This window comes from Ochotona princeps, chromosome 17, assembly GCF_030435755.1.
Source record: "Ochotona princeps isolate mOchPri1 chromosome 17, mOchPri1.hap1, whole genome shotgun sequence".
Lineage (NCBI taxonomy): Eukaryota > Metazoa > Chordata > Mammalia > Lagomorpha > Ochotonidae > Ochotona > Ochotona princeps.
Genome location: NC_080848.1, coordinates 55,282,262 through 55,309,541, shown reverse-complemented (window position 1 = coordinate 55,309,541; position 27,280 = coordinate 55,282,262). Strand labels below are relative to the sequence as shown.

The following is a 27,280-nucleotide window of genomic DNA, read 5'->3' as shown; positions in this document are numbered from 1 at the left end:
GCTGTCCTTGTCAAAGCAGAGCCGGTATCTTTCTGCCCTTCCAGAATGTCACTGCCAACCACCGGGCCAATGACGTGATTGCTGCCGAAGACGGCCCCCAGGTCCTGGTGGGGCGGTTCATGTACGGGCCTCTGGACATGGTGGCTCTGACAGGGGAGAAGGTACAGGGGTCGGGGAATCTGCATGAGCCTCAAGGGATGGGGGCTTCAGGCAGGACCAGCAGGGCGAGGGACGAGCTCGGAGCATCTGGGTGGGGACAAGAAGTCTGTGTGGCTGCGGGGATGAGAGCAAGTTGGGGCGGGGGCGGGGGGGTGGTAACAGGATGGGCCACACACAGAAACCTCTGCTCCCTGGTCTGCTGCCCCTCTGCCCTCACGGAGCCCCCTGCCTGCAGGTGGACATTCTGGTGATGGCAGAGCCTTCCTCAGGCCGCTGGGTGCACCTGGACACGGAGATCACCAACAGCAGTGGGCGGATCACATACAGTGTGCCGCGGCCCCGGCGCCTGGGGGTCGGCGTGTACCCTGTGAAGATGGTCGTCAGGTTAGACCCGTCAGGGTGGGAAGGTTGAGGGAATGTGCTCATGCTAGCTTCTCCTGCTCCCATGGCAGCTGCCAACCAAGCCCCGCAGTACATGTGGTCCTCGGGCTCTCTGGGTCTCCATCCCCATCTGCATTGAGAGGAAGACAGAAGTCACCCATAGTGGTGGCTCCTGGGACCACCCAAGTCTGGCTCCGGCTGAGCTCTGACCATAGGCGGGGACGGTGGGGGTCTTCTTGCAGGGGCGACCAGACCTGTGCCATGAGCTACCTCACGGTGCTGCCCCGCGACATGGAGTGTGTGGTGTTCAGCATCGACGGGTCCTTCGCAGCCAGCGTGTCCATCATGGGCAGTGACCCCAAGGTCCGGCCAGGGGCAGTGGATGTAGTTCGGTGAGTGCTGTCTCCCCGGGGCAGGGGCAGTTCTGCCATCTCCCATTTCCTCCAGTGTTGGTCTCGGACAGGAGCTGGCAAGTCCTGTTCCACCTCCAGGATCCACTTTACTGAGGGTCCCTGGGCAGCTCTCCCCGCTTCCTAGACCTCGGCTTGCCTGTTCGTTTCTCCTCCTCCCGCCCCTCCCACCCTGCCTCTTCCCCACTCATGCCTCCGTTTTCCTGTTTTAGAGGTCTAGTAGGAAAGCACGCCGTGGGCATGAGAAACTGTAAGGTAGCATTACAGGTGCTCGAACCCCAGGTGGATGCAAACCAGGCCCCTGAAGTTCTTGAGGGGCTGGGGCTGGGCCCTGCTTTCCTTCAGGTTAGTGACAGTGATCACTTTGAGGGACAGAACACTGGCCTGACTGATGACACCCACTGGCTCTGAGGGAGTGACCCTGGCCAGCCTCCCTCTTGTGGGATTGGGTCATTCGTTCCCATGACAACAAGCCTCTCCCAGGGAGGGGAGGCCCCCCCCCCCCCCCCGTCCTTCCATCCAGGGCTCCTGGGGCCCCTGCAGAGCTCTCCAAAGCTTGGCAGGCCTCAAGAGCTGCTTGCTGTAAGCACAGGTCCCAGGGCCCACCTAACTGCTGGCCGGAATCCCCACAGGGCTGGAGCACACCGTGTGCTTCCCCGAGACCTCCCCTGACCTCTCTGCTCCTGTCCAGACTTAGGAACCCTCAATCCCTGGCAGCATGTTGGTGGCGAGTGCCAGACAGGTCTCAGTTCATTTGGCAGCTTTGTTTTAAAGAATTTATTTATGTATTTAAAGGTTGGAATTATAGAACGTGAGGGGAACATAGAGAAATATATTCTATTTGCTGGTTCACCAATCCTTCCCCTCCCTTTCCCTCCCGCCCCCTATCTCAAATGCTGCAATGGCCAGGGAGGGCAGGGCCGGAGCTAGGGGTTTCCTCCAAGTCTCTGACGTAGGTGCAGGATCCCAAGCACTTGAGCTATCCCCCACAGCTTTCTGGGGGCACATTAGCAGGGAACTGGGTCAGAAATGACATAGCCAGGACAAACCAGTCCATATGGGATGTCGATGTTGCAGGTGGCTTAACCCACTGTGCCACAGCACTGGCCCTCTTTTGACACCTTGTTATGAATTCAGTGCTGAGAGAGCTCTGAGAAAATGGGCTGATTCCACTTGGGACACAGGGAAGGCTTCCTGGGGGCGGGGGCGGGGGGGTGAGGAATGTGACTAGAAGGAGGCGGAGCCACAGAGATTGCATAGTGGAAGGGCCTGCAGCAGAAGAGCATGGGGCAGGAATGCAACCTTGTGTGGGCCGAGCAGCTCCAAGTCACAAGGGCTGAGGGCAGCAGAGTGAAGAGCGGAGCACTGGGGAGCCAGGGCTGCTTCCAGGCAGAGGGTCCGGTTACAGCGTATAGCCATCGCCATGGGAACTGCAGGAAGGATCGCTCTGAAGCCTCCTGTAGTAAGCATCCAATGGCAGTTCTTTACCTTCCCGTGGGCTACTTCCTGTTATTCCCATTTTACAGATGGGGAAACAAATCCTGGGTGGGCGCAAAGTACGTAATCTGCCCCCAGGCTGCAGGAGTTCAGGCTGGACTGGAGCAGCAGAGCTAGAAACCAGCAGGCTACCTGGGAGGACTCAAGTGGCCCAGCAGAGATGGGGCCTCCACCAGGGATAAGTGGGGCTATAGTTAAGATCCCATTCGGAGTGGGTGGAGTTCTGGCCTGGCTTCCGAGTCCAGCTTCCTGCCATGGCAGACCCCACGAGGCAGCAGTGGAGGCTCCCTGTGTGGGTCCCTGCCACTCACAGGGAAGACCTTGGTTGAGTCCGGGGTTCCTGGCTTTGGCCAGGCCCAGCCCTGGCTGTTGCAGGCCTCTGACGAGTGATCAGGTAGATGAAAGACCTATCAGCATGTTTCTTTCTGCTTTTCAAATACACATAACCTTTTTTTTTATTGTTGTTGTTGTATGTTTTGTTTTGTTTTAATGAGATAAAATGAGAAAGTTGGAGTTGAGATCTGTCCTGGGGGAACTTAAGGCTGCTCTTTGGAGGAAGAGAGAAGAGGGGAGGGAAGGAGGGCAGAGGGAAAGGGGAGGACTCTGGGTGGGCTGTGTCCCACTCTAGGAACTTGAGTGATGGTGGTGAGAGGAATGGGACGGCCAGGTGTCGGAGGACAAGGGGCATGGGGGCGTGAGGAAAGTGGATAGGCAGCCAGGCAGCTGGGCAGCCCGTGGTCTGCACTGGTCAGGGCTGGACCCTCCACCCCCGTCTCACCCAGGCACTGGCAGGACCTGGGCTACATGATCCTTTACATCACGGGACGGCCGGACATGCAAAAGCAGCGAGTGGTGTCGTGGCTGTCCCAGCACAACTTCCCGCAGGGCATGATCTTCTTCTCCGACGGGCTGGTGCATGACCCGCTGCGGCAGAAGGCCATCTTCCTGCGTAACCTCATGCAGGAGGTGAGTGCCGCCTCCAGGGAGGCGATCCTTGGCCCCTTGGGCTGAGCCGGGAAGGGCAGATCTCACTGGGTGCGAGGTAGGAGTTATTGTCTTTGTGGCCAGATGTCCACGTTCCAACACCTCTGAGTGTATGCTTTGCTGTGTTCTTTATTCAGGGCTGGGCCTGTGACCAGCACCTGTGGAAACTTCCAGAAGGGTGCTGGGCAAGCGCCACGTGCAGAGATTTTTTTTTCTCTCGCTGATCCTGGAGCAGGGCCCAACAAACTATGGCTAAATCCGGCCCCCAAGCCTATTTTCATGTATTTATTTTTAATGTGACTTCCAAGCTAAGAATGGTTTTTTACGCTTTCAAGTGGTTGGGTGGAAATGGATCGGAAGACTGTTTCATGATGTGTGAAAATCAAACGAGATCCAAACCCTGCGTCCATAAATAAAAGTTTTGTTGGAACCCAGCCAAGCTCATCTGCCGATGTATTGTCTGTGGTCGCCCTGCTCCACAGCGGGAGAGCTGAGTAGCTGTGATGGTGCCAAGCCGGCAGTGTTTACTGTCTGGCCTTGCATGGAGGATGGCTGCCAATCCTCCAGCTAATCTGACAATTACTGGTGTGTGGTTGCAAAGGGTCCTGTTGGCAAACAGAGGGGGGAGGCCAGGGAAGGCTTCTCAGAGGTGGCAACTTTGAAGCGGAGACTGGGGCCTGAGTGTGAGGTTATCAGGGAGTTGCTGGGCGGGGTGTGCAAAGGTACAGGGGCAGCAAAGAGTAGGGACATTCTTGGACAGTTGCACCCACCTGGGATGGCAGAGTCGGACCTGGCCTAAGTGGAAGTGGAGGCCATGGAAGTCTACAGAGGAACCCAGAGGGGACCAAGAGCTGAGGGTGACAGGGAAGCAGCAGGGGAGCTGGATGCTGGTGGACAGCCAGGTCTGATTTGGGGGCCTTCTGGTGGCTGCATGGACCACGGCAACAAGCGAGGCCAGGCAGGAGGCAGTCACCTAAGCAAGGGACAGAAAGCCCAGAAGCCAGGCAACCACCACCAGGTGAAAAAAAGGGATGAATGGGCATGCGAGGCTTGAGGTGGAGTTGCCAGGCCACGATGCCATCCGGGTATTGGGGATGAAGGGCACCGGTGTTCGCCTGTCTGTGCTGGGAGACCAGGAGGATGGGGGAGCTCTTTTCCTGGCCGCGATCTCCATGGAGACAGGCTGTGGCTGCTCACCAGCATATCCTGGAATGCGGGCCGATGATGCACGTGGAAGGCACTCGATAGGTGTCAGCAGGATGAGTCCATCAGTGGGCGACTGAAGAGCGCAGAGGAGCCACAGGAGGAAGCCCAGGCTGCAGGAGAACGAGTTCAGCTGAGGGCACACTGGGGCCAATGGGGTCCTAGGTGAGATCTGGGGTGCCAACGGCCCTAGGGGAGGGGAGGCTGCCCAGGGCCCCAAGAGCTGCAGGAGAAGCTATCGGAGGGGCAGGAGCAGAGGAGAGGGCTTCAATTTGGTGTTGTCCTTAAGCCGAGATGGGTATGGCAAACTCTGCCCACTAAAGGCTGGGTGGCTGCTGGACAGCCCTGAAAAACAAAAGGGGGTCAAAGAGCAGAGAGGGTGGCCCCTGGTTTGGAGGGGTTCTGTGATGGCAGCTGCAGCCTTGGAGCTAACAGAGGGAACCCAGATGTAGGAGGAAGGGTGAGGAGACAAAAGGAGCTGTTCCTTCCTCTAAGGTGAAGGCCACTTGGCAGTGAACCCCCAGGGAGGTGTGAGGGAGGGTTGGCAGGCCCACCTGCAGGGTGGGGAAGGGCACTGGCAACACGTGGTGAGAGCAGCATGGTCCCCTGAGGTTTCCTGAGCGGCTCTTGGAGAAAGAGAATGAAAGCAAAATCTCAGGGCTGAGGTTCTGCCAGGTAGGTGTGGCAGGGTAGGGAGCAGGGGTGGGGATGAAGGGGGCTGGCAAATCTGGAATGGAGGCCACAGGACAGGGGGAGGCGGTGAGGTATCCAGAGAGGATGAAGAAGGAGTGAAGAAGGCAGGTGCAGAAAATGTAGGGGTAGATGGGGCTGAAGGATAGCTGGGAGAGGAGGCCCTGGAAGCTGAGCAGGGGGTGTGGTCGTGGCCGGAGTGGGCATGCAGAGGTCCAGGGTTCAGCCCCGAAGTGTTGGTCGGTGATGCCAGGGACAGCAGGAAGCCATGAGGCTGTAGTGGCATTATCCACGCGGACAGTGAGTCATCCAGCGACAGTGCGGCTCAGGGGAAAGGAGAGCTGAGGCCAAGGGCCCAAATCTCCTGTGAAGTTGGGAAGAAAGTAGGGGATGTTGATGGGGAGGCACCAAATGAGGGGCAGCTGGTTGCTGCTTATCTCTCAGAGGTGGAGTGGTCTACATGCTGAGGGGTGGAGTTGCGGGGAGGATCTGGGAGAGCCTCTGGGGCAAGAAGGGGGCTCTAGGTCAGTTCTCTGAAATTGACAGGGAAAGACCTCAGCTCAGCCAGGCCGAGGCAACAGGTACAGGGCGAGTCCCAGCCTGGCCCAGTGATGATGACACGGCTCAGGGCCTCCAGTCCCCACCCCCCAATTTCCTTCCTTTCAAAGGAATTCTTTGACTCCTTGCTGCCCAACCTTCATTTATCAATGCTGCAGGTGAGGTGGTATAACTTGTGAGCTGGGTCCTGACCAGGGTCCACCCCTGACTGGGAGCTAACGCAGGGAACTTCCTGGGCTCGTCTGGGAGGCCTTGCCGCACCTCCACAAGCTGCCCTGTGTTCTAGTGTTTCATCAAGATCAGTGCCGCCTATGGCTCCACGAAGGACATCTCTGTCTACAGCGTGCTGGGCCTGCCTGCCTCCCAGATCTTCATCGTGGGCCGGCCTACCAAGAAGTACCAGACCCAGTGCCAGGTGAGTGGATCTCCAGGACCTGGGAAAAGGTTGGCACGTGTGGGAAGGAGCAGGCATTTGTTTGTGGGGTCATTCAGTCTCACACCTGTTCGTTCCTTTTCTGCTCATCCATTCATTCAACGACCATTCTCATACGTCTGTTGTGGGCCAGGCCCAGCGCTGGGCGCAGGCGAGAATCCTTGGTAGAGTCAGAGGTGCACCATCCAGCTGAGCGAGTGAGATGGAGACATCTGCAGTCATGACAGGGTAGCATGGCAAGCGCCTGGATGCAGAAATGATGTGGGAGCCCGGCTGCAGGGGCCTGCGGCTGGGAGCAGCACTTTTGGCAGAGGCAGTAGCAAAAGCCAAGCTCCAGAGGCAGCAGAGAACATATGCTGGGAACTGCCAGTGGCCCAGCCTGGCTGTGTAATGTGGCAGGGACGGGGAGAGGGCTGGATGCAAGAGGCGCATCTGAGATGGCCCGCGCGTCCCACTCCATCTGGACTCTGTCCTGTAAGTCAGCCCAGTGAGGGGGAGTGGCTCAAGCAGGCTGCAGGTGGGATGGGGCCGGAGTCAGAGGCATGAAGGAGAGACAGGGAGGAAGTTGCCTTAGTGTGGGCCTTGGGCAGCCAGGTGGCACAGACTGGAGGAGGGACAGGTGGAAGGGAAGGAGGTGACCTTTCTCTGGGGCATACCAAGGGCAAGGTGCCTGAAGATGGTGACGAGCAGGTAGAGGGTCAGTTGATGGTGGAACCTCAGAGAGGGCCATTCCAAAGCCTTGCCTCCTGGGTTACAGCCAGTGCTGCTGTTGTCTGGGGAAATCTGGGTCAAATCCAGACTCGGATATAGTGGTCCTGGGTGGGAGCTGGGTTTGGTGGCTGGTGCCCAAGGGTTGGCAAGAAGGGCAGCTGTGGGACTGGAAGGGTGACATAGTCACATGGGGTACAGCTGGTCATGGGGAATGACAGGGGTGGGCTTCCCACCCTTGTGAGTCCAGAGAACCTATGGGTTCAGCTGGGGGTGCCCAGCCATCCAGACAGGATGAGTTATCTGCTATCCTGTACCTGGGGCCCATAAAACTGGGCGTTCCTGGGGAAATGGCAATATTGGGATGGGCTGGGATGCAGGACTCGCCTATTTGATATTCATCCCCTCCACAGTTCCTGAGCGAGGGCTATGCAGCCCACCTGGCGGCACTGGAGGCTGGCCACCGCTCCCGCCCCAAGAAGAACACAGCGCGCATGGTGCTGCGCAAGGGCAGCTTTGGCCTGCACGCGCAGCCTGAGTTCCTGCGGAAGCGCACGCACCTGCGCAGGACCATGTCAGTGCAGCAGCCGGACCCACCCATCGCCAACCCCAAACCTGAGCGGGCGCAGAGCCAGCCCGAGTCCGACAAGGACCACGAGCGGCCGCTGCCTGCTCTCAGTTGGGCACGTGGGGCCCCCAAGTTTGAGTCGGTGCCCTGAGGGGCAGGGCCATGCTCGGAGTCAGGGCCAGGTGCCCATTGGGGCTGCCTGCGGGGACAGGAGAGGCCGCCTTCTCCCCAACACAGGCGTTTTCCTGCTTTTTCCCTCCCGTGTCTGTCCAGCAGTGTCCGAGCAGAGCAGGGAGGGGCTCCCTGGTGAGAGCGCCTGGGAGGAGGCTCTGTGCAGCTGTTGCTGCCTCCATGCCGGTGCCCGTGGCTCGCCCAGGTCGGGGTTGAGTATCTGTGTACTCTGGGGGCAGGCCAGCTGAGAGCTGGAGAGTTCTGTCCAAGTTAGCCACCTTTCTGAGTCCCTGACTCCTGGGGCTTCTGCAGTGGCCATGCTAGGCAGACCTTCAGGGGAGATGCCTCCAGCCCCAGGACACACAGTTGCTTGCAGGTGCAGTTTCTTAGCAACCCTGTGGAGGGATGAGTGGCGTGCCCACCCACACTCTCCCCCCCTGTGGCCTCCTGGGTCGTCACTTGGGGCCTGGCTTTCTTTGTGGCCGTGTGGCCATGTTTTTGAGAGAGGACTTTGTGCGGGTCCATCCGTGTGTGTGTGTGTGTGTGTGTGTGTGTATGGTGTGCACAGCCTTCAGGAGTGGGGTCTGGTGCTGCTATTTGGCTTGCAGCTGGCCTTTGTGTCGCTGTCTTGTCCTCAATGTCTGCACCATTGTTCTCTGAGGATGGGAGAGTCCTGCCTTGTGCCCTGCCCTGGGTGCTAGCCGCCTTGGCTCTGGGCCCAGCTGGGATGGCTCTGTGCCCTGGAGTCCACTGTTTGCCCTCTCGGTAACTAGAAGGCTCACTGCAGCCAGTTGAGCCGCTGGGTGAGGGGTGAGCTTGGACCCCAAGGCTGTCTTGCCCTTTCCACTCCTTGAGGATCTGTAGGCCTGAAGGCCCCTTGAAACACCCACAGTTTCCACAGGGCCCAGGAGGGGCTGGGTGGAAGGGGCTTGCCCACTGGCCCCCAAAGGGAGCCCTTCTGGAAGGAGCAAAGGAGAGCCACGGCAGGTTTGTCCTGCCCTGATGTCCAAATTGGGCATCTTGCCAGCCTATGCACCCAAGCGTGCTGGCCTGGCTTCCTTACCCCTACCCCAGCTCTGAGGATTCTGGGGACTGGGGCTCAAACTGTTGCATTCTCTCCCCTTGTCCCTGCCACTCAGTGTCCAGCTTGTGCCCACAGCCTCTTCCTTGCTCATCTCGAAACGGGCAGGCCTTGTCTCTCCTGGGAGTCTCCCCACCCAAAGGCTGCCCCTACCCTGGTCCCCCTGCCGCTTGGGTCATCCACGCAGCAGTGTCAGCCAGGCAGCTGCAGGGCCCCGGGAGCCTGTACCACAGCAGGCAGCTGTCAGCTCAGTGTCGCTTCTGCTCCATGTCTACCTCTTGCAGCTCCCATGCGGCCCATGGCAGCTGCTGGTGGGGGCCGCTGGCACCAACAGTCACACAGGATGCCCTGCCCGGGCTGGGGGGTTTGGGTTCCCTGTCTCTCCCCCCGCCCTCCCAGCCGTCCTCTCTACTGAGTGTGTCTTCTCTGGCCTGCCAGCGCCCCTCCCACTCCCTCACATGATCTGTCTGCTGGCTCCTCAGCCGCACTTGAGCACTGGGTCCTGCATCCGCAGGAGCCTGCATCCCAGTGGGGATGGGCCTCAGTTTCCCCTCTGGGCCTGCTGCCCAGAACCCCATATGGCTCATTCACCTTTGATGTGGCGTGGGTTACCCTTGTTCACCGTGAGCACCAGCTCTTGTGCGTGGCTTAGCCACTTCGACTTTAACCCTTCCACTCCCTTCTTCCCCGTAAGACCATGATGTAAATGTGGTCACCGACACTCCAGTGTCTCCTGTCTGCAGAAGACACCGATGTGATTACTGTCAAGTGACAACATAGTGGGAGACCCTTTGCTAGCAGTTAGAGCTCCTGATCCTTTTTTGAGGTCCCTAGGCTAGGAGAAAAGAGGGGGAGGACTTGGAGTCATCATGCCCCGGGAGTCACAGCTGGGACCTTGACCCAGCAGAAGGGCCACGGGACCCTCCTTTTGGGGGCCTCAGAGTTCTGAGTCTCATGTGTCTCTGTTTCACAACCAGGGCGGTTTTCCAGGCACCCACGTCACGCATGTCCTTTCTTGACTAGTGGTGTGGTCTGTTTTGTCTGTCCGGTTCCACCAGTGAAAACCAAGCAGGTGGTTCTCGGGGTCGCGTGGCACCCCCCTCTCCCTGGGTAGCCCTGTGGCTCACAGTCCACCCACATCCTAGAGGATGCCTGCAGCTCCTGGCGCGCCTGCTGTCTGGCAGCGGGAGGCAGATCTGCCCGCCTGACCAAAGCTCCTTGTTTCTCGCGTGGCATGTCTGTTCTTCCCCAGGTGTGGGCCGTCCCGGCCCAGGACCTGCCTGGTGTCTTCCTCTACCATTTTTCCCTGTTGGGGGTTCAGGGTGCATTTCTTGGCTGGGGCCTGCTCTTCCAGTATCATGGACTTCCCTCCTCCCCTAAAGATCTTAACTCCTCCCTGTAGGTTCCACAAAATATTTTCTTTTCTTTTCTTTTTTTTTTTTTTAATGGTAGATTCCTTCCATGTATTTGGATCAGCGGCCTTGAGTGTGGTGCCTGGCTACTGTGAGGATGTTTGAACCCAGAGGTCGCTGGGGAGCAGGAGGGAGCCCTCAGAAACAGGAAGAGGGGCTGACATACAAACAAACAAACAAGAAAAACTGCACTTTTACCACTCTGGAGCCCATGCCAGTGTCCCTGAAGTGTGCTACAGACAAAATGTGGCACCAATGTTTGCTTGGCCGCCAGGCAGCCCCCCTGGGACAAGTGTGCCCCGGACACAGGTGTTGCATCCACACCTTCTCAACCCAGCGCAGGTGCAGCGCCGCCCGGGAGGGGCTCCCTGTCCATGATTGAGCCTTGCGGTCAACCCCGCCTTAAACAAACCGATTTTCTCACCGAATCCCGGGGGAGGGGTTTAGGTGCCAAGTGCCATGTAAATCTAGTCTTTGGCTCAACCCAAGCAAACACCCTCTCCTCCCATCTCCTCTCTGGGATTGGGGGGAGCTTTCTTAAACACCCCAGTTAGGGTCAAGTCCAAGCGGCAAGGCCTGGCTTGGGCCCCCTACTGTCCTTGCTGAGAAATCACTGGGGAGGCAGGAAAGAAAATGACCTTTTGACTCCACCAGGCCCTTCAGGACACAAGGGCATTTGCCACACAGAGGAGCAGCAGGCCGGAGAAGGGAGGCTCGCGCCCGGGGAACCCCCCACCCTCGGATCCCGCTGTCTTTTCCTCGTCGTTTACTTGGTGGTGGCAGCCAGCTCGACCTTGTCCGTGGCCTGACCGTTTCTCTGTGTGTGACTTTGTCAGTATTACCTGTGCTGGTCGATTCTGTGGCGCAACAGGCTTGTTAGGTTCCTATGGCTGCCTGCACACACTCCGTTAGAAAAGAAAATATAAACTAACCTGATTTCTAACAAGACGAACACAGCATTATGGAGTTCTGAGATTTTTACACCTGGTCTTGATTTTGATGTGAGCTGGTTTTTAACTATCAGACGTTGTCAGTTAAATAAAAACCTTATTTGCCTTTAAATTATGCTTCGCTGAGTGGGGTTGGGAGCCTGTTCCCTGTACTTATGCCACCCCGTTAGCTGGGAGGTGTGTGTGGGGAAGGCAGGCTGGCTTGCAGCTGGGCCACACACCTATTGCCCATAGTGGTGTGGGAGAGCGAGCACGAAGCAGTCCAGTGTCCAATTGGTTTTTATTATGAGACAGAACTGTTGTCTGTGAAAGTTATACAAGGGTTTCTTTCTAATAAAATGATAAAGCAGGTTTTCTTAAATAATTTACAAAGAGCAGAGCTGTTCCTGGGGTCCGCACACCCACAGTGGCCCTGTCAGGGGGTAGCTGTGAGCGCTGGGTCTCGGCATGTGGAGATACCTCCTTTCCACATCCCTGCAGCAGGACCCTGGTGGGGGAGCAGGCACGGGGGCTGGGAATGCACCATGGGGGGATGCATTGATCCCACTCCTGGGCCAGGGGCTCAGACACTCCCACATCCTCTGGGGACTGCATTTCATGTCGTGTGGGAGGTGATCCCAAGGCTCCAGTGTGGGTTGAGTTCCTGGGCCCGTGGGTCCCCTGGGGGAGCAGAAGAAATGATTCACTGCACCCTTGCAAGGCCCCCAAATCCAGAGGTGGCTGGGATGGGTGTTCTGGGTCTTTCTGTTGGTCAGGTCCTGGTCAGCAGGAGGCTGGAGGGTACTGGCGCTCCGGGAGGGAGCTCCCTCCAGGGTCTCATGGGGTGGCACAGGCATCCCACGGGGGTGCCACACATGGCTTATTCCTTTGGTGGTTCAAGGTGGGGCAGGTAGGGGGCACAGGCTGGCTCTCCTCCCTTCTTCCCCCCAACCCCCTGACGGGAGGCTGGCAGGTGAATTGAGCTTCTTGGGGTGTGGGCATGCTTGATTAGTAATGAGGTCAGTGGGGTTAGCAGTTCTGGCTCTGAGCAGGCAGGGAGAAGTATCTCCTGTGTACAGTCAGTCTTTTTCCAGAAAAGACTCCTTTCCCATAGGCATGATACTGATATGTGAGAGGAGGGAAGAAAGATGCTAGAAAGACATGTGGGAGGTGGGTCTTACTTGCAGGATGCTGTCCTTAGTCACGGAGGAGAGAGACGGTCATGTCGACACTAGGAATGGAGAGGGGGCAGATCGGTGCGGCTGGCAGCCACAAGCCTGGAAGCAGGGGTTGCCACGGCCCCTCGGCATCTGGTTAGAGCTGGCACGCCATCCTACCACTGGGGCAACGGCTTCAGGCCAGGCCCTATCCTACCAGGGATTCTAGGCACACAAGTCCAGGGCAGCCATGGCACTTTAGCTAGTTCTGTGGGCAAGCAGGGCACAGAGCCAGGGAGAGTCCTGGAAGAAGACTAAATATCCCAAGGGACCCAGGACCCCACCCCCTGTCACACACACACACACACACACACACACACACACACACACACACAAGGCTTTCATCCCTTCTCGCAGCTGAGATGAGGAGGGCCAGGGGCTGGCCAGAGCCACCCAACAGGTACAAGCCATGCCCAGTTGGCAGCCTGCAGAGCTGGGTGGTCAGGGCTGCCCAGTGACTGGCACTACAGCATTCACCTGTCTTCAGCAATGATGGCTTCATCCAGTCTTTGGGGCAACGTCTGGAGATGCTGAATTCCTGCCCCTACGGGCTCCAGGTCACTGTCAGACTCGCTGAATGAGAGCCAAGCCACACCAGTGACCAGTTGGAAAACTGTGACAGGAGCCCCTCCCAGCCAGCCCCAGATGACTTCGATGTTGGACTGGGGACACCTCAACCCATTCTAGGAAGTGACAACACCAGGGCGACTTGGAGCAGCTGGCAGACGTGAAGCCAAGGTCATGGGCCAGTGACGGTGTGAACAGGTGAGCCCGCCCTGCTGCCCCCTCCCTTGGAAGCTGACCCTCAGCCCTCAGGTGGCAGAGCCGAGCTCACCACTTGCATTTACAGCCCTGGAAGCCAAGGCCCTGCAGGATTTTCTCAGGTCTTCCTGTAACTGGGGGCAGAGCTGGGCCCAGACACAGGTGCAGCTTGGGGTGCCCTGGGCTCCAGGAAATCTCAGGAAGTGCTCAGAGGTTCTGGGGCTCATGTAGTGTATGTGTGAACATGTGTGTGCATGTGTGTGTGACAGCCCCACTTGCCTGGGAGAGCAGAGGGGCTCAGTGGAGGAGTAGGGGCTCCTCCAGAAGGCAGCGTCCCTCCTCGCCCGCCGGAGCAGGTGAGTACGGGGGCCCGTGTGGGCCGAGAGGCGGCGATGCTCCCACTCCCGGAGGCCCAGGGTGAGGTGGGTGGCTGCAGACGGTCGGGTGTTCTTCTGGCTCAGGCTGTGTGAGGGGGAGCCACTGCTCTTCTTGTACACTCCCCTCTTCCTCCTCCTGGCTTGCACCTGCGTGTCCACCAGCCACTTGGTGCCACTCTGGCAGGACTCCTGGATTCTCTGTGACAGGCACACGAATAAGGCGAGCATATATAAGACCCAGGATGGGCCACTCCTTCTTCCAGGCCTCACCTCCAGGCCCAGGACCCCACCAGCCATCCCACAACATACAGGCTGGCTTTGTCTCCAGCATGGGGGATGGGAAATATGGGGCTACCCTCTCTTCTCCAGAACCCCAGGGTCCATCACAGCCAAGTCACCCTGGCTCATGGAGCCATCTAAGTCCAGCGCCTCTTTGCAGAGACAGAGTGGAGCACTGACCCGAGGGGGAGGCACAGAGACAGATCCCCCAACCCACCCCAGAAAGCCTTCCTGCCCCTCCTCTCGCTCACCCCCATCCATGCTCCACCTTGGCCCAGATAGCAGTTCTGATCAGGACACATGACTGCTCACAACCCTTCTATGGCTCCATGGTGCCCAGAGGGCCAAGCCTGTCACGACAGCTGGGCGATGGCTGTGACGACTTCAGTGCTGCCATAAACAGGGTCCGGTGTTTGGAACCCACCCTGGATGAGCTCCCTCAATCTGCTCCTCTGATCCCTGAGCGTGGTGAGAAGTCTCGGGTGTTAGGTGCACGAACAGCGGGCCCAGAGCTCTCTGCAGAGGGCTTGACATAGCAGTGCTCTCCCTCATCCTAGTTCCCAGTGAGACACTGAGAGCTGCCCCCGCGCTCAGTCCCCTCTCCTGGTGTCTGTTCTTTATTCTTCTGTTGTGATTTAAGAGGTAGAAAGTGACAGAGTTCCCACCTGCTGGTCCACCTGTTCCCTCCTCTCCCCTGCCCCCCACAAATGTCCTTCATGGTCGGGGGCCAAGGTCACGAGTCAGGAATTCATTTCAGGTCTCCCACGTGGGCAGCGGGCACTCAGCAGCCTGAGGCATCCCCTGCCTCCCCCCTAGGTGTGTATCAGGAGGGCGCTGGCACAAGGAGGCAGGTGTTCAGACACCTGCAGCTTAACCACAAGGCCAAGCGCCTGCCCCAGTTTCTGTCCCTTCTGGATGTCTCAGGGGATGCATCCAGCTCCACATTTAAAGATGCAAGCTTTTGTGCCCAATGTACTGCCATGCCAGCATGCCAGCACGTCTTGTCTGGCACCAGAGTCTCTTGCAGGATGGTTGTTCACTCTGCGGGTGCAGGTTCCCTTGGCTCTATCTGCTCCCCTCTCTCCCCGACTGTACTTGCAGAATCAGCTCTAGGACACACTAAGCGGACAGATTTCCCATCTGCTTGGATTTCTCCAACTCCTGCCTGATCTTGGGCGTGTCTGAACACCTGCAGCACATCGGATGCCCCCCACGCCCCTGCCTTGCCTTCCTTGGTCCTCAGGCTGCTTCCAGACTAAATGCCTGCCATTCTTCCCTTCACCATTTCACCTGCCCCAGGTCTGGGTCCTGACTCAACCAATCCCTTCACCTGCTAAGGGAAACCCCTGGTACTTATGGAGTCACCTCCCTTGGAGGTCCCCTCACCACCAGTCACCTGCTGGCCCTTCTCCTATCATGACACAGCTCTTACACTTTATATCATGTCCTCTGAATGACACCAGCTCTACTAAATACCCACCTTGTACCAACAACAAGGAATGAACCCATGTCCCTGTCTGTGTGTTATCTGAACTCCTGGGCAGGATGGCTCTTTGAGGACAGGCACCACTGGCACCCCAGATACCCTCCACAAAGTGTTGTAATTACCTGAGACACGGCGCCCAGGGCGTTCTTAGCCGAGCGAGCTGCAGCCTGGAGGCCCTGTGCCTCTGGCTCTGGCGTTTCCAGGCGTTTCCAAGAGGGGCCTACCCCAAGGTTCAGGCTGACAGCTCTCAGGGGCAGCCTCCTTTGGAGCTGTCTGCACAAGGAGCCCAGGGTCCCCGTGGCCCCGTCCTGGTGGACCGGTGGCACGGCCCTCTTCTCCTCTTCCAGCTGCTCCTCCTGAAGCAGAGATCTGCGGTGACGCAGGGAGGCCCCCACGCCCTGCCAGCGACATGCCATCCCCAGCTGCGTGTCCTGCGTCCACCGGACCCTGGGGAGGATGGCCAGGCAGCATCAGCAGAGGGGCCAGGAAGAAAGGCCGCTGGGTGCTTGGGGAGGGCACTCCCTGCAGGCGGAAGCCCAGGCAATCCGGCCTCCTGCGCCTGAGCTTTCCCATGCAGCTGTCTTCCTGACCCCGTTTTTCCTTTCTCCCCGGGCCGAGGGACTGACAGAAGCATTCCCGGGCATGGAATTCAGGTCACCGTTCCCTCGGTTTGCTCCCCCTGGCCCGGCGCGCTCCTGCCCAAACGGCCGCCGACCCCCAGGCGCCCCCCGGGCTCCATCGAATGCTCCCCACATCCAGGCACCGCTGGATCCCCCCACCCCTCGGAAGCCGCGATCCCCCCACCCTCGGAAGCCCCCCAGATCCAGGCCCGCCTCACCCTGCGGCCCCCAGAGCCGACCGCACCCCGAGCCCGGCGGGCGCTCGCCCACCCGGCAGATTTGAAACTCCGCGCGGCCCCGTCCCGGCCCTGTCCTCGCAGCCGATTGGCTCTGGGACCACGGCGTCGGACACCCGATTGGCCACCTCCGCTCACGGCTGCGAATCCTGCCCAGGGATTGGCGCGATCGTCCCCGTTGGGACGGAGGAGGGTTCCGGGCTCCAGACCCCTCAGCCCGCAGCAGATCCGGTCTTGTAGGGACCCCACCCGCCGTGCCAAGGGGCGGGCCTTTTCTTTCTCTCGTGGTGATTTTGTCCGAAAGAGCCGTGGACTAGGGGTGCAGATCCCTCCCTTCAGGAGGCGAGGCGGTTCTGGTCCACACTGCTCCCCACCGAGCAAACCGAGAGATGAAACGGTCCAGGGTGCACCTGCCCACCTGCCCACCTGCCCATGCCGGATCCCCGACCCCTCCCCTCGGCATCCACAAGCCCTTTCAACTCTTCTTTCTCCCCCGTCTGGCCCCGTGTCTGCGCCGTCCCCAGCCTGCTCCCTCAGGTGCCGTCTGCAACCCGATGATGTTGGAGAGCAACCCTTCTGTGTAGCACCAGGGCTGGGGTGCTGGGGTATCAGGCACCATATGACCTCACTGCAGCCTGGAAATTGAGGTATGGAGAGGTTAGAAGCGGGGAGGCGTGCGAGGCTCACTTGGTGACCACACAGTAGGGCCAAGGATGCAAACTCCGTGTGCTGGTGGCCCAGGGTCCCTGTGCAAAATGAGTTCACCAGGCCGTGTGTGTGTGTGTGTGTGTGTGTGGCCAGTCGTCTTGCTCAGAAACCTCGCACAGCATCACCTGCTGTTTGTGGTATCAAGTCCACTTGCACAGGCAGCCACAGCTCCAGCCTGTGTGTCCTGGCGGCCACCAGCAGGTGGCCACTGCAGCGTGACTACTTGCATAGCCTGTGTGCTTGGGATTCCCCCCTTGGGCTGTTAGAGATACTTGTCCCCAAACCTTGTGGGTGCCAGGTTGTTTGTGATTGAAGTCTGGAGGAATTTAAACATCAGATACCAGGGAGGGAAAGAAAGCCTGTTGCTTCTATGGAAACTAAGTTGCAAGTGTGAAAAAGACTCAATGAAGGTGAAAGACAAGTGAAACCATCAGGCGGTATGCAGTGGGCTCAGAGTCCCTGGCGCCTGCAGTGCGGCAGGAGTCCCCCCACTCCTCTGCTAAGTGGTTGGACATTTTTATTGCTCCTTCATCCTCAGGGCCACTCTGGGAAGCTGGAGCTATTCTGAATTCCTATGGCAAATGACCATGGGAGCCAGGTGAAGCAGCTTGCCAGGATCGTGTGGGTGTCCAAGCTAGACAGTCCGTCCGTCCCCCCCTGGCCCTTGCCCCTGGCCCTGGGGACCTGGGATCCTGGGCACTGGAGGGCAAAGGGTGGGGAGGGAACACAGCTGTGTTAAGCTCTGGAATGAACGCGTGCAGGCTGCAGGAGGAAGCCCTTCCACAGCTTTTCTTTCTCGCCCTGCTCACAATGCTAACTGGCAGCTCAGGGTAGTGAAGTGCAGTCTCCATGGCAACAAGAAGAGGTGGAAAAAACTTTTGAATGGAGTGTTGGTTTAGGGGTGGGATGCCTTGTAGTGTGGAGGCTTTCCTGGGCGGTGCTGCTGTTATGTTGGTCACACTGTTGCCTCTGCAGTGGAGGGACTGGAGGAGGGGGACTCCCACCTGTTCCCTTGACCCCCTGGGCTGGCTGCTCTGGTGGGGGACAGACCTTCAGAAGGGTACAGTCAAGATGATGAACATGCAGAGTAGAGGGGGTGCAAGGGAGAGGGGCCCTCACTAGAGCTGGAGGGAGGTGTGATGTCGGAGAGGGAGCCCAGAGCCCCATCAGATCCAGCCCCGGAGGAAGGTGGGGCTGACTCCAGAGGACAGGGTGCCGAGGTTAGCTTTATCCCAAAGGAGCTCGGCTGAGTTTGAAGGAAGGAGTGGGTTATCATGGCTGCTCCGCTTCCATCCAGCTCCCTGCTTGTGGCCTGGGAAGGCAGTCGAGGACGGCCCAATGCTTTGGGACCCTGCACTCGTGTGGGAGACCTGGAGGAAGTTCCTGGCTCCCGGCTCCAGATTGGCACAGCTCCAGCCGTTGCGGTCACTTGGGGAGTGAATCATCAGATGGAAGATCTTCCTCTCTGTTTCTCTTCCTATCTGTATATCTGGCTTTGTAATAAAAATAAATAAATCTTAAAAAAAAAAAAAGCGAACAGTCAGGACCCCTGGGGCAGCTCCTCCCCTCCCAGGCTTCCCCAAGGACTGGATGCCCTGGCCAGCTCCTTGAGTGGGGTCCTTCTCTACCCCCTATCCCAATGGAGCAGGGTCCTGCCTGCGTCCTGCGACTTAGGCCACTGACCAGGAGTGTCTCAGCAGGGCTAAGGGCAGTGGAGGTGCAGGAACAGGGAGTGGCCACTGGGGGACGCCAAACACCAGGCCTCCCCGTGGAAAGAAGTGGGCTGGAGGGATCCTGGAATTTGCTGTGGCCTGGGTCCGCGGGTCCTGGGGCAAAGGCCTCTACAGAGCTCACCTCCCAGTGCACACAGGAAGGGGGCAGCAGAGGGCATCTTAGCTTCCCCCTCACCCGGGCCTGGCCCAGCCTCAGCCTTCTGTGGGTGCCTCGTGGTCAGCTGAGGAGGACAGAGCGGCCCTCCTGAGTTCAAAGGGATCTGGGTCCGTGGCCAGACCCGGGGGAGGCTCCTGGCTGCTGGATTCAGCTTAGCCCAGCTTCGACCCTTAATTATGGGGGGAGTGAACCAGTGCATGGAATATCTCTTTCTCACCTTTACTCTCCCCCTCTCTGTATGCCCCCTGTCTTTTTCAAATCAGTCGGTCTTCACCGGTTTGGTGGCCCCCAGCTGTCCTGCTCACCCCTCGCCTCCTTTCAGAAGGCTCAGCTGAGCTCCTTTCAGAAGAAGAGCAGCGGGGGCCCTGTGGCCCAGGAGGGCAGCAGTGACCCTGAGGAACTACAGGCTGGGCCACTGTCAGTCCCTCCCCTGCCCCTCCCCCCCTCCCCCCCAAGCTCCCGGGCAAATCCCCTCGGGTCTGAGCCACACAGCTGTCTTTCCCGTGGCGAGATTAGCGGGCTGGGCACCATGGATGCGGCTCTGTTGCTGAATGTAGAAGGCGTGAAGAAGACCATCCTGCATGGGGGCTCGGGTGACCTCCCCAGCTTCGTCACCGGCTCCCGTGTACGTGCCTTCCCTACCCCTGCCCTGCCCCGCAGCCTTCAGCCCTGCCCAAAACAGTGCCATTCATGGGGCACCTTGCAGATGAAGACTGCAACGCCAGCTGAGGGCACTTAGCGGAGCCCAGGGTTTTAGGGGTTTGTCTCCGGGTGCTGGGTGAGCCTCGCTGGCCTCTGGGGCCTGTGACAGTGGGGGTGGCTTCTGCCAGATCTCTGGAGATGGTGCGTGCGTGTGTGTGTGCGTGTGTGTGCGTGTGTGTGTGGGTCCAGGCCAGCGGCACCCCTCCACCTCTCTTGGCGAGCAGGTGACGTTTCATTTCCGCACCACAAAATGCGACGAGGAGCGGACGGTGATCGACGACAGCAGGCAGGCGGGCCACCCCATGCACATCATCATTGGCAACATGTTCAAGCTCGAGGTGTGGGAGACCCTGCTGATGTCCATGCGCCTGCACGAGGTGGCCGAGTTCTGGTGTGACACCATTGTGAGTAGGCCCTGGTGTGTGGCTCTGCCCTCGCTCAGGAGCAGGGTGGGGGGACACTGGGAGTGGAGGGGACACTGTGCTGGGGGACACTGGGCTGGGGGGACACTGGGCTGGGGGGACACTGCTGGGGGACACTGTGCTGGGGGACACTGCTGGGGGCTGGGGGGCACACTGGGCTGAGGGGACACTGGGCTGGGGGGACACTGCTGGGGGACACTGTGCTGGGGGCACACTGGGCTGAGGGGACACTGTGCTGGGGGCACACTGGGCTGAGGGGACACTGTGCTGGGGGCACACTGGGCTGAGGGGACACTGTGCTGGGGGCACACTGGGCTGGGGGGACACTGTGCTGGGGGCACACTGGGCTGAGGGGACACTGTGCTGGGGGCACACTGGGCTGAGGGGACACTGTGCTGGGGGCACACTGGGCTGGGGGGACACTGTGCTGGGGGCACACTAGGCTGGGGGGACACTGCTGGGAGCCACTGTGCTGGGGCACACTGGGCTGTGGAGGGCACTGTGCTGAGGAGAGGTGTAGCACAGACTGCATGGGGCATCCAACTCCCTTGCTTGCTGCCTTGACCAACGTGCAGGTGGGCTCGGTGGGGACAGCAAGGCCAGACCAATGGATGGACCTGCAGGAGTGAGCCTGCCGCCCACACAGGCCTCGCAGCCCAGCAGCATCTTTAGACCCTGAGGACATGGGTGGACATTTGTTTGTCCTTTCCCTCCCCCAACTTTGCAATTTTAAGGAAGATTTTTGGCATCTCTGGGGAGTGGCTTTTTTAATGCAAGTTAGCATCTTTGTTCTGAGGTCCAGATCCATGGCCGTTAATCAGATATTTCTTTTCTTTCAAAACTATATTTGGTTGTTATTTGTGCATCTGAGAAGTAGAGTGGAGGGAGAGAGAGTGAGCAAGCAAGCTAGCTCTCCCATCCACAGGGTCTCCCTCAGTGCGTGCAAAAGCTGGAACTGGGAAGACTGGACCTGGGAAGTCAAGCCAGGTCCAGGGATCCTGGCAGTGCCCAGGCTTTGGAGCCCTTGCCCCTAATAGCTGAAACATGGGAACTGGCACTTTGAACCAGGAGCGTTTTGGAGCATATTTTCTCATTTTTCCAATGCACAGCTCAGCAGGTTAAAGGACAGGACAAGGCCCAGCTCCAGGTGGAATGAGGCTGCAGTCCTGCCATCCACCAGTAGGTGGCCACACCCAGCTGCTCTCTTCCTTAGTCCAACCTTAATCCCAGCCGGCTCTGCTACCATCTGGTGACGACCTAAGGAAGCCAAACAAAACCTCATCTGGCTAATCCCGGCTGGTGGGTGGGGCAGGAGAGGTGACCTTCAGTTCCTACTGGCGACTTGGGGGCAGATCTGAAGGGCTCCCACCCCCTTCCCTTACCTTACTGGACTAGTGTGCAGGAGCCTAAACTGGCTATCTCAGAACCCGGTCCCAGGAAAGCAGTTCTCAGAGACCAGTGAGGGGAAAGAAGCCCATCCTCCCCCATGGGTGGCACTCACAGCACTGCCCTCCTCCCCCATGGGTGGCACTCACAGCGCTGCCCTCCTCCCCCATGGGTGGCACTCACAGCGCTGCCCTCCTCCCCCATGGGTGGCACTCACAGCGCTGCCCTCCTCCCCCATGGGTGGCACTCACAGCGCTGCCCTCCTCCCCCATGGGTGGCACTCACAGCGCTGCCCTCCTCCCCCATGGGTGGCACTCACAGCGCTGCCCTCCTCCCCCATGGGTGGCACTCACAGCGCTGGTGGTGGGCAGGGCTGCAAGGAGCCAGCCCCCTCCCTGCACTTTTGCAGCTCTTCCCAGCTATGGCTCCAGCCCTGGGCAGGTGCAGCCGAGGGAAAGCCAGGTTCATGGACATGAGCTCACCTGGGCTCTCTCAGCAGTAGTCCAGGCGGGAGGCTCACCTGACTGTCTTGGACTCAGTGTCTGTTCCCTCCATTGCCCTACACTGCCCTGCTGGGAGCCCTAGGCTCTGTGAAGCCCATTGTTTCCTGGCAGGGGGGTGCAGGATGTGTTACTGGGCCCCAGGGACCAGCAAGTGGCAGGGACGCCCACCTCTGGAGCCAGCTTTGAATCCTGGCTCTCATTTCCGAGCTGTGTGAGCTTGAGCAAGTAACTTGTCTTCTCTGGGCTCGTTTCCTTATCTGTAACTGTGTCTAATGTGGCGCCTCTTGTGTCATTGTGAGCATGGAAAGTGCTAATGAGAAAAAAGTGCTTTGCCTGGTGTGGAGTTAGCCAGGGCGGTCAGCTAGGGGTGTGGTCTGCTGGGAGATGCCAGGCCAGTGCTGGGTAGAGGGCCCTGGGCACACATAGCATGCTTGTCTCTCTGCATAGCACACGGGTGTCTATCCCATCATGTCCCGGAGCCTGCGGCAGGTGGCCGAGGGCAAGGACCCCACGGAGTGGTGCACGCACACATGTGGGCTGGCCAACATGTTTGCCTACCACACACTGGGCTACGAAGACCTGGACGAACTGCAGAAGGAGCCGCAGCCGCTCATCTTCACCATCGAGCTGCTGCAGGTGGGGTTCCAGGGTGGTGGGTGCAGGTCGGGGAGGTTGGGGGGACACAGCTCAGAGAACTAGATGGGGGTCCAAAATCAGAGGAGAGTTAGAATTTGGGGAAACACTCCCCCTCCAAGAGAAAGTCCATTTGAACCCGTTTTGTAAAAATGCCATGTTGGAGGCATCTTCCTTCTGTTGACTTCCTTCCAAATTCAAGTTTAGGTCTATGACCTTCTCCTCGGGCCCTGCAGTGTGTGGGCTCAGACTGTCTACGATGCTGGAGTAGCCCAGGAATGTTCACATCCTGCTGTGATGGACAGCTTGTATTGGGGGTGGTGAGAGAGGACCAGGGCCAGGGTTAGGGCTGTCAGGTCAGGCTGAGGCTGCCCCTGAGAGCGGTGTGTTGAGCATCTCCACAGGGGCCGAGGCTGCCCCCGAGAGCGGTGTGTTGAGCATCTCCACAGGGGCCCGGGACCAGGCATGTGGTCTGTGCACTGCCTGAGAGCATGTCTCTCACAGTGCCTTAAACATGGAAAGTCCGTATTTTCCAGCACACAGTGAAGGGTTTTGTTCCAAGGAAGTGAGTGTTCAGGACAGTTTCCTAGAAGCACTATAACCAAGAGGTGCCTTTTCCTCATGGTTACCGTGGTCCTGATGCTGGCAGAGTCCTGGGACTGGCCCCCTCCTCCCTTGGCATTTGTATATCTGAGTCCTCGGCCCCCTCCCTGGCAAGGTGGAGCTGCGAGCTGGGCTGCACCTGCTGTGGCTTCTGTGGCAGGTGGAGGCCCCGAGCGAGTACCAGCGGGAGACGTGGAACCTGAACAACGATGAGAGGATGCAGGCTGTGCCCGTGCTGCACGGTGAGGGCAACCGGCTCTTTAAGCTTGGACGCTACGATGACGCTTGCACCAAATACCAGGAAGCCATTGTCTGCCTGCGGAACCTGCAGACCAAGGTGGGCAGCGCTTTGCACGAGGATGTGTGGGGAGGAGCCATGCTGTGGGGAGCAGGTGTGTGTGTGTGTGTGTCTGTGTGTCTGGAGCTCACAGTCCTCTCCCGCTCCTCCTGCCTGGGTTAGGAGAAGCCCTGGGAGGTGCCGTGGCTGAAGCTGGAGAAGATGATTAACACCCTCATCCTGAACTACTGCCAATGCCTGCTCAAGAAGGAGGAGTACTACGAGGTGCTAGAACACACCAGCGACATCCTGCGACACCACCCAGGTGTGGGGAGTGGGGGGCGAGGAAGGGGCCACCCGGGGCCAGTGTCACCACCTGCACGCCTTGCTCGGGCTACCGACCTTGGTTCCAGCGTGGAGCTGTGTAGCAGCTGTTGGATGACAGTGCTTGCTAGGGGGAGGGTATTTTATTGCATGTTAGGACAAAGATACAAGTTGGCTCACCAACCTTGCCACTTAAAAAAAAAATTATTTGAAAATCAGAGAAGGAGCAAGCAAGAGAGAGCGAGTGAGCACTTCTATTTGCCTGTTATTTCCCCAGATGACAGCACCATCCAGGGGTGGGCTCTGCCGGAGCCAGGAGTTCCACCCGGGTCTCCCACGTGGGTGGCAGGTGCCTAAGCACTTGGGCCGTCCATCAGCTGCCTTCCCAGCTGCACTAGCAGGGAGCTGGATGGGAAGTGGAGCAGCTATGGGTACTCCATTTGGGATGTAGAATTCCTAACCGCAGCCCCCACCCAGCTTGTAGCTTTGAGGTGCTTCTCGAAGAATACAAACTTCCGCTAGGAAGGGTGCAAGCATGGGGCAGGGGCAAGCAGGTACCATCGGCAGCGCAGTATGTCCTTTACAGTCAGGGAAACCGAGGCAAGCCAGGCGCAGAGACGCTAAGGGATTGGGGCAGGTGGGCACAACTGGGTCCTTCCCACAGGCATGGTGAAGGCCTACTACGTGCGCGCCCGGGCTCATGCGGAGGTTTGGAACGCAGCGGAGGCCAAGGCGGACCTGGAGAAGGTGCTGGAGCTGGAGCCGTCCATGAAGAAGGCGGTGGGCAGGGAGCTGCGCCTGCTGGAGAACCGCATGGCTGAGAAGGAGGAGGAGGAGCGGCTGCGCTGTCGGAACATGCTCGGCTAGGGCGCACTTGCAGCTGGGCGCAGGCGCACAGGGCAGGGCGGGGGCTGTAGGTGCACCGCTCCAGCTCTCGGCTGCGTCCCGCACCCGGACGACGCCTGGGCGGGAGAGAAGGGGGTGAGGCCATTTCTGATTCAGTTGCTTTGGGTGTCACCTTTGAAGAGTAAAAATTAATTTTATGAAAGTAGTCAAAGGGTCTAATAGCACATACACGGGAAAGACTGTCAATCAGTTGTGAAATTCCCGTTTCCCGCGAGCCCTGCGTTCTTCACTCTTTCCTCTGAGGCTTCGTATTTAATGCTGCTAGTTTTGTCTCTGCAAAACAGGCAGGCTCTCCACACGTCCTTCTCCCTCTCCCCAAGGCCAGAGAAAAGCAAGGATTGATTTCACAGTATCCCACCCCTCCCACCCCTTTGTCCAATTCTACGCGGTATTATCTTTGGACCTGCTTTTGCTTGTAATGATAACTTTGTAGAATTCTCTAGAACCTCAGCAACTTCAGGCGGCTGGTGAGTGCTGACAGAATCTCTGTTGTCAGTGCCCCGCTCTGCTCGGTGACCTGCGCCGTGCATCAATAAACAGCTCCTCCGTGGTTATGGCTGTGAGCCCTGGGCTGCTGCTCCCAGTTCATGACCCCTGGGCCGCTGGGCCACGTGTGTCCCTGACTTGGGAGGGGTGGTGTGTGTTTCAATGTTTGTGTTCTGTCTTTCCCTTCATTTTGGGGGCTGGATGCTTGGCCTTGAAGCCTTTGTTGGGTTGGAGAACAGTGGGGAGGGCAGTTGTCTGTGGCTGGATTAGGCCGAGAGCCCAGGGGGTTACTTGAGAATGCTGTGGAGACCAGAAGCATGGATTTAGAGCAGGGAGTGGCGTCGTGAGGTGCATGAGCAGCCACGCGGGGTGTGAGTTGGAGTCGATGGAGCCAGGGTCAGAAGCCGAGCGTCCAGGGCACCTGACACTTGCTGGTGGCACTGCCCAGGAGAGGTGGAAGTGTTGTCTGAGCAATCCTGTCTCCACCCCTTCGGATACCCAAGGGCCTTTGCAAGCCCAGGAAAAAACAGGACAGGAGCCAGCACACCTCGGGGAGAGGGCTGAGGGACCCCTTGTCCTGTGTAGAGGGGTAGGATCTGAAGTGGGGTGTGACACAGGCAGCCCCTCCAGCCAGGACTGTTGTCTCTGCACGGGCTTCCTTCTGTGCCTTGGAAACTAGCCCAAGGGAGGTCCTGGCTGGCCGGGTCTGGCTGGGTTGGCATGCAGGAGCAGGCTGCTGGGGTGCTTCCTGTGACTCCTAGACTGAGACTCCAGCTGGGAAGTGTTTATTTTCTAGTGGCCAGCAGAGGGCAGCAGAGCCCAAGCAGAGCCCGGAGACGGAGCCACCAGGTTGGGGTGGGGGATGAGGGGCTTCTCCCCCAGCACTGACCAACCCTGATCCTGCCCAGTGGCGAGGGCAGGCAGGCTGGCTACAGTGGAGGTGCTTAAGAGCTGTGGGACTGACTGTGGGCTCATGAGGGCCTGAGAGATGGTTCCCACCCCCTTGTACAGATGGGGAAAATGAGACTTCCGGAAAGGCAGTGGGTTTCCAGCCCTGACTTCAAGGTGGGGGTGGTGGAGGGAGGGGGACAGGTTTATATTCAGGTTTCCAGCCTTCTGGGCTGGGGTGTGTTGGAGCTACAAGCTACTGCCACCCTCACTAGCAGTTCAAACACTGGTGTGACATGATGGAAAGGAGAAAAGGAGAAAATGGGAAAATTAGTTCCGGCAGCATCTCCGGCAGCAGTGAGAGGGATCAACACCAGAGGGGCAGGTGTGGCGTTCGCAGCACCCTGTGGCCCGGCCCCTGCCCTGCCGTAACCCAGCTGTCCCCAGGTAGGAGCCGTCCTTCTAGCCTTTGTTCTCGCGGGAGTGGACAGGGACCCTGAGGCTGGAGAGGGATTTGGGCAGGTTTGGTAGTGGTGGTGGTGGGGTGCAGGGGGCGCCCCCCGCATCATGCGCAGGTACATTGAATCCCGAAGCGAATGGCTGTAGACCTGAAGGCTCATCCTCTGGCGTTCCAGGAGCCCTGCAGGCGGGTGCGTGCTTGTGTGCTGTCTGCAGGTGCTGGCGAAGAGGGCTTCTTGCCCTTTGTGCCTGCTCAGGGCCACTTGCCTCCTTGGTCCCTTCTTCCATCATCAAAGCCAGTAGGTAGCATCTTCTGGTTCCCGGGCATTCCGCCTCTGTGGCCTCTGACCCCTGTCTGCCTCCAGTGGGGACCCTGTGACTCTGAGGCCCACCTGGCTCATCCCCCTACCTCACCCTGCCTCTACATCACATTGGCCAGGTTTCTATTCGCAGGTCTGGAGTTAGGACGTGGCATCTTTGGGGGAAAGCACTGCACAGCAGGGTGCCCTGCACCCGTCCCCACTCTGTTTCCCACCTTGGAGGCTCCTTGTCTTCTGCCCACCAGCCAGGATGGGTGGCCAGGAGCACTGGCGGAGCGGCCAGGGAGGGGAGCCCTGGGTTTCTGAGTGCCCGCTGGCTGGGCTGGGGTCTGCAGTGCCTGTGTTCTCTGGTCACAGTTGCTGTCCCTGGAGCAGCGGCTACCTCCCTGGGCCCATGAGGCCTGAACTGAGCAATGGTGCCCCTCCGCTGACCCTTCTTCAGGGGGTCCCCCAACTCCACCTTCACCCTCCTCCTGGTCTCTGCGGCTGCCCCTGGGAGCAGAGCCTCTCTGTGTGGCTGATCAACTCTGCAGCCTTCCCCAGGCCGGAGCGAGCAGAGGAGAGCTGGGAGAGGTTGGGGACACACGCAGGATTGGGCAGGGCCAGAGTCTA

General features: G+C 58.9%; 3 protein-coding genes across 5 annotated transcripts in view; 2 read left to right on the top strand and 1 right to left on the bottom strand.

Moving 5' to 3' along the window:
• The window catches only part of PITPNM3 (PITPNM family member 3), a 101,899-nt gene extending 93,597 nt beyond the window's left edge, over positions 1-8,302 (top strand). For all 3 annotated transcript variants that reach the window (XM_058676608.1, XM_004594871.2, XM_058676607.1), the window contains exons 15-20: positions 45-161; positions 395-543; positions 783-932; positions 3,230-3,413; positions 6,169-6,297; positions 7,437-8,302. In XM_058676608.1, the coding sequence (XP_058532591.1) occupies positions 45-161; positions 395-543; positions 783-932; positions 3,230-3,413; positions 6,169-6,297; positions 7,437-7,742 (1,035 nt within the window). In that variant the 3' untranslated portion in view covers positions 7,743-8,302. The remainder of the gene's footprint in view (positions 1-44; positions 162-394; positions 544-782; positions 933-3,229; positions 3,414-6,168; positions 6,298-7,436) is intronic.
• A 3,436-nt stretch (positions 8,303-11,738) lies between these two features.
• On the bottom strand, positions 11,739-15,752 carry PIMREG (PICALM interacting mitotic regulator). The gene is made up of 5 exons (XM_058676609.1): positions 15,428-15,752; positions 13,439-13,738; positions 12,879-12,970; positions 12,366-12,415; positions 11,739-11,865 (listed from the first exon to the last, which is right to left on the bottom strand). Exons 1-4 carry the CDS (start codon positions 15,719-15,721, stop codon positions 12,382-12,384), a joined length of 720 nt encoding a protein of 239 aa, XP_058532592.1. The 5' UTR covers positions 15,722-15,752; the 3' UTR covers positions 11,739-11,865; positions 12,366-12,381.
• A 3,468-nt stretch (positions 15,753-19,220) lies between these two features.
• Positions 19,221-24,527, top strand: AIPL1 (aryl hydrocarbon receptor interacting protein like 1). Its single transcript, XM_004594869.2, has 6 exons — positions 19,221-19,384; positions 19,686-19,865; positions 22,220-22,408; positions 23,169-23,345; positions 23,469-23,610; positions 24,274-24,527. Exons 1-6 carry the CDS (start codon positions 19,289-19,291, stop codon positions 24,474-24,476), a joined length of 987 nt encoding a protein of 328 aa, XP_004594926.1. The 5' UTR covers positions 19,221-19,288; the 3' UTR covers positions 24,477-24,527.
• Positions 24,528-27,280: the final 2,753 nt, after the last annotated feature.

Coding starts and splice junctions, on each gene's coding strand:
- PIMREG (XM_058676609.1), bottom strand. CDS start 15,721: ATGGCATGTCGCTGGCAGGGCGTGGGGGCCTCCCTGCGTCACCGCAGA. Junction 12,971..13,438: donor CCCTCTGCTCTCCCAGGCAA/GTGGGGCTGTCA, acceptor TCATTCAGCGAG/TCTGACAGTGACCTGGAGCC. Junction 12,416..12,878: donor GCCATCATTGCTGAAGACAG/GTGAATGCTGTA, acceptor CTCCATTCCTAG/TGTCGACATGACCGTCTCTC.
- AIPL1 (XM_004594869.2), top strand. CDS start 19,289: ATGGATGCGGCTCTGTTGCTGAATGTAGAAGGCGTGAAGAAGACCATC. Junction 23,346..23,468: donor TGCGGAACCTGCAGACCAAG/GTGGGCAGCGCT, acceptor TGCCTGGGTTAG/GAGAAGCCCTGGGAGGTGCC. Junction 23,611..24,273: donor CATCCTGCGACACCACCCAG/GTGTGGGGAGTG, acceptor TCCTTCCCACAG/GCATGGTGAAGGCCTACTAC.